The sequence below is a fragment of the Monodon monoceros genome, unplaced genomic scaffold, assembly GCF_005190385.1.
Source record: "Monodon monoceros isolate NGI ecotype Baffin Bay Population unplaced genomic scaffold, NGI_Narwhal_1 Super_Scaffold_18, whole genome shotgun sequence".
In the NCBI taxonomy this organism is placed as follows: domain Eukaryota; kingdom Metazoa; phylum Chordata; class Mammalia; order Artiodactyla; family Monodontidae; genus Monodon; species Monodon monoceros.
In genome coordinates, this window is record NW_021703774.1 from 168,472,943 (window position 1) to 168,488,054 (window position 15,112).

General features: G+C 50.5%; 1 protein-coding gene across 3 annotated transcripts; it reads right to left on the bottom strand.

Annotated features, from left to right (window-relative positions):
• Positions 1-764: 764 nt before the first annotated feature.
• On the bottom strand, positions 765-15,066 carry NECAP2 (NECAP endocytosis associated 2). 3 transcript variants are annotated; one of them, XR_003794532.1, is made up of 9 exons: positions 14,951-15,066; positions 12,304-12,404; positions 9,923-10,027; positions 9,756-9,837; positions 8,670-8,778; positions 6,288-6,465; positions 2,829-2,931; positions 1,143-2,014; positions 765-1,006 (listed from the first exon to the last, which is right to left on the bottom strand). XR_003794532.1 is itself a non-coding variant. In XM_029229726.1 (8 exons), the coding sequence occupies exons 1-8, from the start codon at positions 15,040-15,042 to the stop codon at positions 1,966-1,968; spliced, it is 819 nt and encodes a 272-aa protein (XP_029085559.1). In that variant the 5' UTR covers positions 15,043-15,066; the 3' UTR covers positions 765-1,965. The 3 variants fall into 3 exon arrangements, 2 of the variants coding, with proteins under 2 accessions (XP_029085559.1, XP_029085560.1); XM_029229726.1 differs by having other exon boundaries at positions 765-2,014; XM_029229727.1 differs by having other exon boundaries at positions 765-2,055.
• Positions 15,067-15,112: the final 46 nt, after the last annotated feature.

Sequence of the window (15,112 nt, forward strand, 5' to 3'; positions counted from 1 at the left end):
AGGACGGGCACCCGCTAGCGCTTCACATGCCTCATCTGAGTGACACTTGGCTTAAGGAGCCCGTGGTCACACATTTACCAGTAGACAACCTAGATCAAAGCCCAGGTCTGTCTGCAGGACCCAAGGGCTTACCTTCAATGGTATATGCTTCTGGTTAAGGCTCTCCTCTAACTCTAAGCTTCCTCTTTTCTAGCCTCTAAGCACTTATAAAGAAGACAGAGAGTAATGGGAAGCAGACACAAAGAAGTTTACTACTCCTGAGAATCCCTTGATGCAATTTCCTTTTCCTTATTCAAAGGACATGAGGATCCTCAATTCCAATTTTCCTTGTCCTCCCTTACACAGTTTATTAGCCAGAGCGGCCATTTCTATAACCAACAACAAAAATGCATCTTTCTTACAGAACCCAGACATGACAAGCACCAAGGCCTTTATCTTATTTTTTGGCCTCTGTGTGCCCAGATACCCTTACTATTTAGGAAGATGCTTCTATGGGGAGGTCTTGGTGGGAGGCAGGACTCTCCTCCCACATTAGAAGGCAAGGAGCCCAGAATGTCCCAGAATGGCAGAAAGACTGTCTCTTCTATGTGGAAGGGAAATTGCTGGTTGCCTTAGGGCAAGAGGGCCAAATTCCCCTATTTTGGCCAATCTGTCACCGTGGCCCCAGACTTTGAAGTCTGGACAAATGCTCAGTGGTGAGAGGTGGCTGAGGCATCCTGGAGGGTTTGGCAGCCATGCCGCCAAAAACACTTCCATCTTTGATGTACACTGACAGAGTAGAAATATTTATTTTTCATCTTAGAAATCTGGTCCCACAAAGGGGCTAACACTTCTTTTCAGTTCATCATCTTGACCCTTCAAAAAAAGAAATCTTTCAATTAAGAGGTAACATATGTCGATAAAAGCAATTTTAGAGGTTGTGCTCAGATAAAATTATTTCTTATAAACCAGGCAACTCTAGACTTCCAGTTGCTTCAGAACTCTTTCTGTCTTTCATGTACAGTCCCTGAAGGAGAAAAGAAAGTAAGAGGTTGTCTGCAGACAAGGCACTTCAGAAACCACCCAGGAGAAAACCCAAGTCCGCCAGGAACTGCACTGTGAGCCCAGAGAGCTGCCAGCAAACGGGAAGGTCAAAGCCCCACCTGCATGAGAACAGCTGCCACTTTCCAGCGCAAACACTGTCGCACCTGGTTTCCAGCGTCTGCCGGCCCGGCAAACACGGAAACCAGGCCCCATCGCCAAGATGAACACTGCTTCCTGGGGCTCGGAGCAGCTCCTGCAACTGACAGTGAGGAATGCTTTCAGAGGCCCCTGCGGGCGCAGACTACAGAAGCAAGCCTTTTGCAAAGACAATGAGTTAGTGCAGATCAGCATGTTAGCAAAGCAAGTATCAAAAAAATCTTAAAAGTCTGGTTAATACTCTTGATTTCCCTCCTGATTATCTGTCCAAGCTGCAGCCTATAAACCTGCTAGAAATCAGGAAGGAATCCCTCCTCTTAAGGCACCTGACTGGAATGGCTACAGCCAATGGGAGTGAGGAAAGCCCCCCTCCAGACACTGATCACGTGACACCTGTAACCCCCCCCCCCAAGAAGGGGTGATCTGAATCCAGGCAGCACACTCGACCCCTTCTTTTGCTTCAGGGGCTTGTGTTTAATACGAGTCTTTGCGATGGAAGAAGTCTCAGAGTCTCTCTCAAGTCAAGAGGACAGACAGGGACAGGGATCCTGCAACTCTTCTCCCGTGTTCTGGCTGCACGCTCGAATCCCAGGAAACAGCGCGACATGGTGCCCATTTACTGCCTGACACGCCCAGTCTGTCAGGAGAGTTCAGGCAAGGAAGAGGAGAGGAGAGAGTCATGCTCCAAACAGAGGCTGGCCAGGGGGTGCTTCATCCTCCTTCCTTCCGCCCAGATGAGGCAGCTCCTTTCCAGAAGTTGTGTGAGGAAAAGGAGTTGTGCTCAGGTCAGAACTGGACCCAGCCTGTGCCTGGCTGAGTCTGGCTGGAGGTCGACCTGGAAAGGTTAGATAGGGAGGGGTGGGAGATTTCAGATATCTGAAAATACAAAGCAGATAAGACGGGACTTCTTTCTGGGCAGAAAGAGCTCCAAAAGGCCAGTCCCCGAATGTTCTAGAACAGGGGTCAGCAAACTACAGCCCAGGACTAGACCAAATCTAGTCCTCTGCCTGTTTTAGTAGGTAAAGTTTCATTTGTACAGAGCCATGCTCATTCATTTATATACTGTCTGTGGCTGCTTTTGAGCTACAAGAACAGTGCTGAGCAGCCGGAACAGAGACCACATGGTCTGCATAGTCTGAACTATTTGCTTCCTGGTCCTTTATAGAAAATGTGTGCTGACTCCTGTCCTAGAGCTTGTCCACATAAACAACTGTGTGACTAGTATTTAGCATCTCTTCACCCTGACACCAAGTAAAGGCTCGAAATTTTAAGGAAGCAGAAAAGGCAAGAGACCCTGCCTCAGAGGTCCCATGACAACGGGCCAAGGCCAGAACCCAGGTTAACTCTCAGCCCAGTATCCTAGGGTAGCTGCAGGGGAGGAGGGGAAGAGGGAGGTACTGGTGACAAGCCAAAGCACTTGGTGAGGTGGTTTAAAGACCAGAAAGAGTTGCAGAAGGTGGCTCCAGGCCACCCAGCAGTGGAAACCAGCAAAAAGCCTTCCCGGAGAGAAACATGCCTCCCAAAGTGGGCACTCTGGGGCTCTGTCCTCTGGCTGGCCGGAAAATGTCTGAACCAGAGCTGTTGCTCCCGGGTTTTTGAGAGAAAGAGCCTTGGCCCCAGTCCCCCACAGAGAACATGACCCTCCTCACCCTGTGGATTTGGTAAAGTCTCCCCAGATGTCGGCGGTGGCAGTAGCGGCAGGCTTGGGCTGCGGCCAGGACACAGTGGCACCTCCAATTGATGTCTCCAAGTCTGAAGGGAAGGGAGAGAAGAGAAGGAGACAGAGGAGTCAGAGATCTCCCCTCTTGGTTGTCTCAGTGACACCGAAATCAGACTCGAGATTCCAGGTGACTGAGAAAGACATACGCAGTGAGACGTGCTTTGGGGCAACAAAACACCTACAAGCAGCCACATTTCCACTGTCTTCTTACGAGCCCTTGAGGGGCTCCTGGAAACAGCAGAAGGCCACATACCCGGTGGAGGGGAGGGGTACCAGCAAGGGCGAGTCACACACCATCACCTGTACCTGAGGCTGACCTCGTTTCAACCGTTTTATGTTGGAAATCTGTTTAAAATTTGCTATCTCCTGCCCTGACCTCTTGGATGGAGAATGCCCACCAAAACCACAAGGTCGTCTTCATATAAAGTCCTCAGTCCAGAGTCTGCATCAACAAGCTGAGACAATTCTGTGCCAGACAAGTACCAAGTCCTGGGAGCCAAACTGGTTAGGGGCTGGGGAGAGCCTTCCAGAAGTAACAAAGAAGTGGGCAGCTGTGTGTATCTTTTTTTTTAAAGTGTGCGTGTGTGCAGTATTGTGGGGAGCTGAGGGCTGCACTGTAGGCTTTTGGCCTCTGGACCTCTCCCACTATTAGACTTGATCCCGCAATTTCTCTTGTTATATTTTGCCAGTTTATCCTTTTTACTGAACACGTGAACTAGTTTCTACCATTTTACTTCGTATTTTCTGTTTACCTTGCTTAATTTCTTTTCTAATTTTCCTACTTTTCATAAGAATGATGAAGTTGAATCTACTCCTTTGGGCTTTTCTTTAATCCCTGGGCTGTTCTGGAAGCTATGGACAGCAGCATCAGTCTTTCCGTATCTACTGCTTAGAACGCCTAGAGTTCCACCATTTTTAGTTATACAGCTGCGTGTATCTCTTCACTGGGGTGGGTGGCACAATGGGGCAGCAGTGCTGCTTTTGTGTCTTTCTGGCACCTCCCCCAGTGCTGCCAGCTGGCCTTTCTGAAGGCCCTGTGCCTGCCACCCTCCACCTTCCCACCAATTTGCTATGTCTAGGGACTTCCCTGGAGGTCCAGTGGTTAAGACGCTATGCTTCCACTGCAGGGAGCGCAGGTTCGATCCTCGTCAGGGAACTAAGATCCTGCATGCCACGTGGTGTGGCAAAAAAAAAAAAAAAAAATTTTTTTTTTTTTTTGCTATGTCTAATGTGCTTTGGGCTGGGAAACCAGATAGAACTAGGGCCCTCCACAGTTTAGTTTTGCAGTTCACCAAGTGCCTAACGGACATTATCTCATTTGAACCTCATCAGTCACTGGAGGAAGACAGGCCAGGACCAGCTGTTTGACTTTATGCAGGTTACTTAAGTCTCAGTTTCCTTATCTCTAAAATAGACAGTAACGGTGACTACTTCATAAGACTGACTGGTCTGAGAATTAAATAAGTTAATATATGTGGAAGGCTGAGAACAGGCCCAGCAAACAGCGATGATAATGACGACAACATCACTAAAATGCGAGCTAACATTCAGCGAGTGCTTACAATGTTCCAGCCGTTGTTCTGAGTGCTGTATGTGGATTGGCTCATCGGATCCGCACAAGAAACCTGTACTGTAGGGATCATTACTACCCCCACCCTACAGATAAGAAAATTGAGGAACAAAGTAGTAGGCAATTTTCTGAATTTGAACTCAGCCAGTCTGATTTTGGAACACAGAGTAAGTGCTCAAAAAATGTTAGCTATTCACAACTCTCATTACCTGACACCATTTTCTTCGTAAACATGCCAACTGCCTGTCTTACACATTAAAACATAAGGCCTTGAGAGCAGGGACTTGGGCTGTACCTGTAGTATCAAAAGGGTCTCAAACACTACCTGGCACATAGCAGGATCTCCATACTGGCCATTAAAACTGCACCAGCAGGGCTTCCCTGGTGGCACAGTGATTGAGAGTCCGCCTGCCGCTGCAGGGGACACGGGCTCGTGCCCCGGTCCGGGAAGATCTCACATGCTGCGGAGCGGCTGGGCCCGTGAGCCAGGGCCGCTGAGCCTGTGCGTCCGGAGCCTGTGCTCCGCAACGGGAGAGGCCACAATAGTGAGAGGCCCGCGTACCGCAAAGAAAAAAAAAAAGCACCAGCAACGGAGGGACGGCCTAAGACAGTGGCTCTCAGACCTTAGTGAGCACACAAATAACGTTAAGTATGCAGAGTCCTGCCCCTGTCCCTGGTGATGCCAAGGCAGGTGGTCCTCAGACTCACTCTGAGAATAACTGCTAGGGTCCAGGCAGGGGTGCTCCCTGACTGCTACTCCTGCCACCCTCCTAGATTAAGGTATTTCCCACAGGGCTGAGGTTTGAAGCCTGACCTCCAGATAGGGGAGCCAATGTCCATGACCCTTAAAAGGGAAAGAAAGCAGGCTTCTTGTCTGGATCCTGCCCCCCATTCCCCCAAGATGCTGGTGAGAGCTGTGTGGAGAAAGCGGGCTGGTGACAGTCACCCAGCCTGGGGAAGGCCAGGAGCATCAAGCCGGGCTGGGCAGGCAGGGTAGGGACATTGAAGGACTGGGCTGGCATCCCAGCACTGCCAGAGGCTGGCACTAGGCACTAACTTCTGGAATCCCAGGGTCTCCAAAAGGCATTCCCTACACCCTGGAACAAGCACCAGTGCAGCCTGCTGGGGGAGCTGCCTCCCAGCTTTCTAGCACCAAACAGCCTCACTGAGGAGCTTGCTTCAAACTAAATCTCCAATTTTATTTCCCACCACTCACCTTGGAACACTTACGCTGCCTTCATCTCCCTAAACACAGCCAGTGTTTTAAATATTAAAAGTCTAAGCCTTATTCATGCTCTTCTTCTGTCTGGAATGGCAAGTGTCCCCAGCCCCAATCTTCTTCCTTCAAGGTCCAGTTCAATGCCACCTCTTCCATGAAGCCTCCCCAGATCATGCTGGCTGGTAGTTAGTCTGGTCCGCATATGTTTGGTCTCTGGGCCCATGACTCCTCTCTCCTATTATACGGAGCTCCCTGTGAGCAGAGACCATGTCTCCATCTTACTCACTCACTCAGTGAGCAGCCTCTGAGAACCAGAAACCCACATGCTGATGATTTCACAGCAACAAATGAATTGTAGCCCCTGCCCATCATGGGGGACAGACGCCCTGAAGGGCTAAGTGGTGGGAAGAGAGGAAGCCCTTACCCAGTGTGGACAGGACCAGCTTTGTGGCACCCACCTTCCAGTTTGTCACACACGGGTACTAAGTGTGACCAGTGTGAGCGAAGGAGGGAAAGCCATGGGGCCCCAGCTGCCAGAGAGGAGGAAGAACCCAAAGGTGCAGGTTTAGCACCAAGAATAGTCACCCTCGAGCACTGACCTGAACTGGGAGCAACTGCTGGCTGGACAACGGATGCCGCCACAGACAACTGCTCCCCAGGGGGAGGGATCAGGGTGGAGGTTTTCCCCCCTGGGGGAGGGGGAAGCAGGCTCAGTCCTCCTGTGCTGGCGGGCCGGGCTCGGGGAGGCCCAGCTGCTCCTTCCTTCTTCTTCATGTTCTAAAGAGAGGGCAGGAATGCGATCAGTCAGTTCTGCTGGAGTGCCTCTGCGATCAGAAAACTTCAAGAGGAGGCCCAAGGTGACCCCTGGGCCCCAAACGTCTGTATCACCAAAAGATGGTCAAGAGCCATCCATCCAACACTTCCATTGTTATGGGGTGTATTCAATGCATCACAATTCTAAAGCTATGACAAATGCTTTTAATTTAAAAACTCAGCACCCGACTTCATTAATCATCAGGGAAATGCAAATCAAACTACAATGATATACCATTACACACCCACCAGGATGGCTAAGATGTAGCACATCAAGTACTGACAAGGGTATGGAGCAACCAGAACACTCATATTCTGCGGTGGCAATGTAACCAGAGAAAAACCACGTTGAAAAACTGGAAGAATCTTTAAAGCTGAACGTATGAACCGACGTCCCTGCCATTCCACTCCTACATGGACCCAACAGAAATGCATACACATGTGCACCAAAAGACACACCATTTGAACATTCACAGCAGAACTACTTGCAATAGCCCCAAAATGGAAACTACTTAAATGTCCACCATCAGTTAAATGGGTAGATATTGGGATATGTTCTCATAACGGAGCATGCCACAACGAAAATAAAGCAACTACACAAAACAATATGGATGCTCTCACAAATACTACACTGAGTAAAGGAAAGCAGTCATACACAAAAGTGTATGAAGTGTATGAGTCAATTAATAAAACACTGAAAACAAAACCTAGGGTGTTCAAAGTCAGCACAGTGGCCACTCCATCCTGTGGGAGAGAGCAGGAGAGGGGCTTCCAGAGTGCTGATAATCGCCCACTTTCTTGATCTGGGGGCTCGTTTGTAGGGGTAAACCTGGTTTTTAAAAATTCACTGAGTTCTACATTTATAACGTGTGTACTTTTCTGTACGCATGTTATACTTCGACAGAATATTTAAAAAAGAAAAACAAAAACCTGAACACCCAGGTGAACCAGAAACCAGAGCAGCTCAAAGGTGAAGACGACGTGGTTCCCACCTTGTCAGGAGAGCAGCAGCTTAATCACGTGCTGAGACCACAGCCTGAAGGCAAAAGCCCTCAAAGACCTGGGCGTGAGCCCAGCTGTGCCAGTTATTTCTAGCTCTACGACCCTGGGCAAGACCCTCAAGCTCTCTAAACCTCAATTTCCCCACCTATAAAAGGGGAGGATGTTTAATTCACAGGAGAAGTACCTAAAAACACTACCTGGCACACGGCTGATGCTCATTAAATGTTAGTTTCCTCCCAGCAAGACAGAGATTCACATCCCCAACAGTTCACTGGACATGACCTGGATTTTCTCTTAAGGGCCAGCTGGCCAACTTCAAGGGTCCCAAACCATCACCAGCATGAAGCAGAAAAGAGGAGAAAGAGATAGTAAGTAAAGAGGAAGAGCGTTATTTTAGGGTTACAAACTTTCTTCAGAAAACAAATCCACGGGGTCCTTGGTTCCCCCAAATCACTCATCTCCACCCCCATAGCCAGGTAAAGGCCAAGTCTTGGCTGTCCAGCCCAGCTCGACCTTTCCCTCTTCTCAACAGGAGCTAACGGGGGAAAGCCAGATGTAGGGCAGCTCAGGACAAGACACAGGGAGCCAGGACACCAGCAGCAGCAGAAGCTGCCCATGACTCCCAGTGCCCACCCTCGAGGCTTTCCTGCCCAGGGTGCTACCGAATGTTCTTTCCTCAAGGCTCAGACCAGGACACAGCTTGGGGTGAGCACACTGACCCCCAGCCCAGCCCAGCCCAGCCCCCAAAGCCAGGACAGAAACACCAGCTCGGGCAGCAAGTGACTGATGTTCCTCAAAGCAGAGGCTTGGCACGTGCCGTTCCCTCTGCTTGAACCACCCTTTGACCCCTCTTCCCTTGCTTACAGGTCGCTTCTGCAAGGAAGCCTTGCTTGGTTCCCCCTAACTCTGGACCGCACGCTCCTCCTCTAGGAGCTCATGGCGCTGAAGACATCCCTAGGTCGTTGAACCATCCCGCCATGTTGTAATCACACCCAGACTCCGGCCATCTCAGCTCAACTCTGAGCTCTATGACAGCAGAGCCCTTTCGTTCGCCCCCAGCACAGTACCTGGCACCGGGCAGCTGCTCAATGAACATGTGCTGAACTGTGAGAACTGGGCTGGGCTTGGTGTGGTGGCCGTGACAGCCAAGTGAGGGGGGGACTCACTGCAATGTTGAGCTTGATGGTCTGGCCCTCCTTGAAGCTTAGGTCCAATTTGGGACCTTGATCTGGGTTCTCGGCTTGTTTTGCAAATTCACACTGCTGTTTCACCCACCTGGGGAGAGAACAGGAAGGAAAAGGTGAGGAAGAGGTGAGCTGCCCTGGCTTCAGGCACTCACTTCATTCATGCCTGCCACCAGTCCAGGACGAGGCTTTTACTGCAGCAGCGGGGTAGAAACTGAGAGCAGCTTGGGAGTTAGGTGTGAATTTAGATCCTAGTTCTGACGCATACGCGGCTGCGTGCACGTCAGCTTCCTCATCAGCAAAATGGGATGACAACGCTCTATGCCTAAAGGCTGCTGTGAAAGTCACGAGGTCACTTACGCAGAGTCCTAACACTGGTCTTTAGGAAATCTGAGAACCTGGCCATCTCCTCCTCAGCATGTGGCATGAAGACTAAGACAAGTTCTCTACATCCTCCCAGGGGCTTAAAAAGCAGACGGTGAGACAGGACAAGTGCCCAGAAAGTATTGAAAGCAACCAAAAAGGTCTCCTACCCTCCATACAGCACCCCTCTTAGTAGCCACCCGAAGCAGAGAAGAGCTAGAGGGGCCCACGAGAGCAGCTGCACACTCCCCGCAGCCAGAGGTGGAGGCCTGCAGATGGCAGGGGAGAAGGCTTTCCTGCCCATTTAGCTTCAGAAAGCACCACCAGGGTGTGTGCTGAGTGGCCTGGGAATCCGAGCACTGCTTATCACAGCATGGAGGGACAGGCCCAGAAAGGCCAAAGGAGCCTGACAAGGACTCTGGCCGCTCAGGGGCCTGATGAGGGAAGAGATGTGACACCTCAAAGGCTGGGCCAGCTGACTGGGGTGGCAGAGATGCACCTCGGGTAAAGGAAATGACTTCAAAGCAGAGATGAGGACTGGCAGAGCGCAGAGAAGGTGACCTGCCCCGAAGGAGAAGTGAGTTTTCCTGAGGCTCTGCTGGCAGACATACCACACACAACCACCTGGGTATCCTAACCTGGGAGACCATTCTGTCCGGGGAGAGAGGGAGGAGGCATGAGTATGTGTCTCCTGGAGCCACTCACTTGAAATGGTCCTGCAAGGCAACATTGAAGTCAAAGGCATCACCTCGGTCCCCGAAGCCAATTCCAATAAACGCCCGTCGCCCTGGGGGACAACACACGATCAATCCCACTTCCCAGAGGCAGAGAAAACCCTTCTCAGAGGAAGAAGCTCCAAGTCCCATGCGTACCGTTTCCATCTTCGATGCGGATAACGAAGTACCTGCTGGAATCCATCACGCTCTCCACAGCTGTGCCTGGAAACTGATCCACTGGGGCCTGAGCAAAGAGCTCCCCTGAAAGCATAAGGGAGGGTGAGCCTTGAGCACCCCCCAGGCTGTTTCTATCACATGATTGGGGCCTTTTGCTGAGAGGCAGATGGGCAAACCTGACTCTGGGTTTCAAGTCAAATCCACTTTGGCCGAAGGGAAAACAGAGGAATATAACCAAGGAGAGGTTTAAGTCAGAGGTGGCTTACAGGTCAGATCCACTCACAGTTTCAGCATTTTCAATTTAACTGCCAAACACTTCAAAATCAGATTACTTGTAAAATAATCCAGATGTCTGGCTTCTCTTAAAATCAAAAGCTCTAGCAACGCTGGGCCTCCATTTCTACATGAGAACGATGGGCTGGAGCTGCTGGCCACTCATTCCACCTGCCTCAGCCATTCACAGCCATGGCCTGCACCCCCAGGGCCCTGGCTCATGGAGATCATACCTTCAAAAAAGACCTGGTGCCTGAGGCAGGCCTCTAGAGGAGCAGGTGAACCCAGTGGAAAGGGGGGAGGGTTTTTGCACTCACAGAAGAATCTGAAGCCAGTGGATTTAATCTAATCTCAGACCAAAAGAGTGACTCTTTTAAAAGGAGCTCTTGTGAAATGCATCCCCTTATTAACTACGGCTCTCCAGGGTGCAGTGCAGCACATACCTTCTGTGAACATTTACGACTGGCATCATTTTTGCGCGTGCTGATCTCAGTTGATGTTTTAAGTACTTAACCAATAGTTTCTACTAAATCCTATGGATCAGAGGCGACTGTGTAATTAAGGCTGAACTGAATCCAAATCGGTGGCCTGAGTTTGTAGCTTCTTGTTAATTTCTCTGTCCTCTCTAGTTTGGTACCTGGGGACTGGGATTCACCTGGATGCCTTCAGCCTAGAGCAGTGGTTCTCCACCATGGCTGATTTGTCCCTCCCTTCCACCAAGGGACATCTGGCAATATGCGGTGACATTTTTGTTTGCCACAACTTGGGGGGTGCTACTGGCATCTAGTAGGTAGAGGTCAGGGATGGTGCTAAATATCTTAAATATGACTTAGACCACAACACTCAGCTGGCCCCAAATGTCACTAGTGCTGAGGCTGAGACACTCTGGCCTGGAGTGACTGGAAAGTGAGAGACGAACACGACCCAGTGGGCATGACCTCAAGCTAAGAGTGTCCTGGGGTGGGTCCTGCAGGTGAGGCTCAGCTTTGAGCAGTGGCTGGTACACCAGGTGTGTACCTTAAAGTCAGTTCCCAAGGCCCCTAGAGAACAGGTGTTGCCATTCCCTTGTGACACCACCTGGGACAACCCAGCAACTCTGACAGCCAGAGTTCTCTGGCCTAGCCACAGCAGCTGTCCCTTCAAAGTCCTCTGCCACCAATGCTCAGTCATGCTCAAAACAAATCAATGCTTTGGGTCACCCTGCAGTTCACAAAGCATTCGGATAAATATGTGCTCACTTTGTATTTCCAAGAACCTTGTTAAGTAGGAGCTAATGCGATCCCCATTTCACCAAAAAGGAGGCCAAGGTGCCAAAGGTCACGTGGCTTGCCCAAGGTCCCACAGTTCAGACAAAAGTGATGCAGATCTGAGAAGAGGCAGCCAGTTTTGCCTATGGATCTTGGCATTTTATTTGCCCCACAAGGAAAATCTCTACATGTTAGAAAAAATAAATGACCCAATGCCGGGGCATCTGACTGGGCAAGCCCTGCGCCCGATTCCGGCTCTGGCTGCGGGGGCTGGCACTATTCCAGGCCACGCTGCCCTCCACAGCTCACCCAGAGGCCCTGGTGGTGCAGGACTTCAGAGAGATTTCACCAAAGGTAAGAACTGCCAGCTGACCCCAGCACAGCCCAGCCTGGCTTGTCCTCTCACCACAGAAAGAGCTGAGGACAGTTTCCAGTTCTTTCAGTTAATGGGTGTGGTCAATCTGGGGGGTTACCATTTGGTCGATAAGCAGAATTCCTGATTAAGAACCCGAGCTCAGCAGCAGAGGGCTATGCGTCTTCACTTGGCTTATCTTCCAGGCAAGCTCCGGAGCTTCCTACTTGGGACCAACCTGCATGTCTTCTCTCCCTGGGCTCCAAAATTAGTATTTTCTTAAGGATGCCCAAAAGAACAGGTGCTTGACAGGAAATACTTCCTTTTAAACTAAAGGCTGGGGGAATGGAAGCGGCTTGTAAGTATACCCGGGCCTTTGATTTCCAGGACAGGGCCCCACGATCCCTGAGTGGCTTGGCCAGGCTCGGGCCACCCATCCCTTCACAAAGTGGGAGGTATGGTACCACGCAGACCTCCCTTGCCTTTACCTGAGGTCCTGTCCTCCAGCTTGATGTAGGCCACCTGCCCTTTTGCAGTGATCCGCAGCCGGCCACTCCATGATGGCTGGTCCAGCTGCCATTCCGCAGCCCTAAAGGGACAAAAACCATTGTGCCTCTGCCAGAGGTTCCTGCTCCACTACTCCAATGCTGGGGGTGGGAATGGGAAGGGATGTGGGCTGCTCGCTCCAGACCAAAGGTTGGCAAACGTTTTGAGAGAAGAGCCATACGATCTCTGTCCCAACGACTCACTCTGCTGCTGCAGCGGGAAAGCAGTCATGTCGCATGAGCGTGTGGGTGCTTTAATTATTTTAACCAAATATTTTCTACTGAGCATGGCTGTATTTCAGTGAAACTTTACGGACAATCTGAATTTCATACAATTTTCACATTATGGAATATTCTTTCAAATTTTCCCCAATCACTTAAAAATGTAAAAACCATTCTTAGCTTATGAGCCAAACAAAAACACAGTGGGTCGTAGTTGGCCAACCCCAGTTCCAGATTATAGAGACTGTCTCTGAAGTAGGATTCCAGTTTTCTTTCTGTAGAGAAAGCAGCTACCAGGGCCCATGGTTTGTTTATGACACTGCTAGGCTGCAGTGGTCAGAGCAATCATTTGGGACCACTGAGACCATCTTGAAGGAAAAGGAGAGAGGGGAGCAATCATCAGTAGAAGAGAAAAGGACATGTGGGATAAGTGAATGAGCATTCAAGAAATACATTCTCAAAGGTATCCTAAGAAATAAACCCAGGAAACCACAGACCTATCACAATGGCCTCTTTTGGCTCTTTTAAAGTATTAACTTCATATTTTAGTTCTAAGCAGCAGCTCAGTAAAACCCCCAAAAGCAAAAACCTTGGGTGTTTCCAAGAGGCTTTTCTTGGAAGTCCCTTAGCACATGCCAGGACTTGGAGAGATACCATTAACTGTGGACGCAGATTGTTTTGAAGGCCACACAAATGCAGACTCTCGATTCACAAGTCAGCTGACTCAGCTTCAGTTCCTATTCGGGCAGGAGGCCTTAGACTCAAGATAAGCAGAGTTCTGAGGCTGAAGTGCAGGGGTTGGCAGTTTCCTCTATGCCAACCTAGCCAGTCCTAACACTTGGTAACCTCGATCTCTTGGGACCAAGAGGGACCAAACTCATCCTACTGAAGGGGATGGGGGCAGATGATCACCTCTGGTTTGATGGCCCATCTCCAGTTTGACGATAGAAAGCAAAATGTTTTTTTGTTATTATTACTACTGTTGCTTTCATATTATTTTAAAATTATGTCATGGATGTAGTAAATATTCAATAAAATATTTGTTCACTAGAGAATCAGCTATAAGGGCTTCCCTGGTGGCACAGTGGTTGAGAATCCGCCTGCCAAGGCAAGGCACACAGGTTTGAGCCCTGGTCCGGGAAGATCCCACATGCCGCAGAGCAGCTAAGCCCGTGCGCCACAACTACTGATCCTGCGCTCTAGAGCCCGTGAGCCACAACTACTGAGCCCGCAAGCCACAATTACCTAGCCCACATGCCACAACTACTGAAGCCTGCATGCCTAGAGCCTGTGCTCCGCAACAAGAGAAGTCACTGCAATGAGAGGCCCGCTCGCCACAACTAGAGAAAGCCCGCGTGCAGCAACGAAGACCCAACGCAGCCAAAAATTAACTAATGAATTTTTTAAAAAAAGAAAAGACAATCAGCTATAAGCCCACATTAACACAACTGGAAAGTAACAAAAGGCCAGGTATGTGGACACTCCACCATTCTTGTGGCGCAGGCCAATCCTGTATTTCCAACTAACTTGGACAAACATTGCTTTCAAGAGCCCCTCCACCCCCGGTGGCACAAACAGCCATAGGCCAGGTTGTCTGTGTCAGGTACATCATATTTTCTTTTAATATTTTTCTTCTTTTGATACATGGTGACAAAATGCAAACAGTACAAAGAGATATCAAGTCACAGGAAGTCTCCTTTCAACCTCCATTTTCCTCTGGTGGGGTAGTTTCCTGTGTTCCCTTCTACACACTCTACGTTTACAAACACGGGTATTTATTTCTCTCAGGTGAACATTTCACCAGCGAAGTACGGATGGATGCTTCCCAATTGCTACAGGCTGTGATAAGGACTGCAGCTCGTGCCAAAGAAGCTGGGCAGGGAAGGGTCCCTGGGCTTTCAACATCAGCTTAAAACTACCCGGGGTTCTTTTGACCGATTCGGGGCTCCCTTTCTTCCCCTCGGGGATTTCTGCCAGTGACAGAGTGCCTTTCCCGAAGGCTTTTCAAGGATCCCTTCAAGGCCATCGATTAGCTCTGAAAAACACAGGTCTGTGACACCACCACTCCTGACCCCGTTTAGGGTCCCTGGCCCACCTGGGTCCCCGGCAGCCCGCTCGGCGCTAGATTCGGCTTTCATGCCTTCCCCGCTGCCGGGAGCCCCATGCGTCAGACTGAGAAAGGCGAAAGTCTGGGTCCCCCTCCCTACTCTGGCCTCGAACTGAAAGAAACCGCAGCATTACCTCCCCGCGCACCCTGCCCCTCGCCCGTCAATTGGCGGGGCCGTCCTCAGCTCCCACAGTGGGCGTGTCGGGGGTGACAGGGAAGGGGTTAGGTGGTGGCTAGCCTGGCCCGGCGGCGGGTGGTCACCTGTAACCACGGTTGGTGGCCCGCGGCGGGATGCGGTAGACGTGGACCTCTGGCTTGACACAGAGAACAGACTCATACTCGCTTTCCTCCATCTCGACGCCCGGAGCCCGCTGGACTTCCGGCTCCTTCCCCGCCGCACTTCCGGCTCCTTCCCCGCCGCGG

Coding starts and splice junctions, on each gene's coding strand:
- NECAP2 (XM_029229727.1), bottom strand. CDS start 15,042: ATGGAGGAAAGCGAGTATGAGTCTGTTCTCTGTGTCAAGCCAGAGGTC. Junction 12,405..14,950: donor GCCACCAACCGTGGTTACAG/GTGACCACCCGC, acceptor TTGTCCCTTTAG/GGCTGCGGAATGGCAGCTGG. Junction 2,932..6,287: donor AGCAGTTGCTCCCAGTTCAG/GTCAGTGCTCGA, acceptor CCTTCCCTTCAG/ACTTGGAGACATCAATTGGA.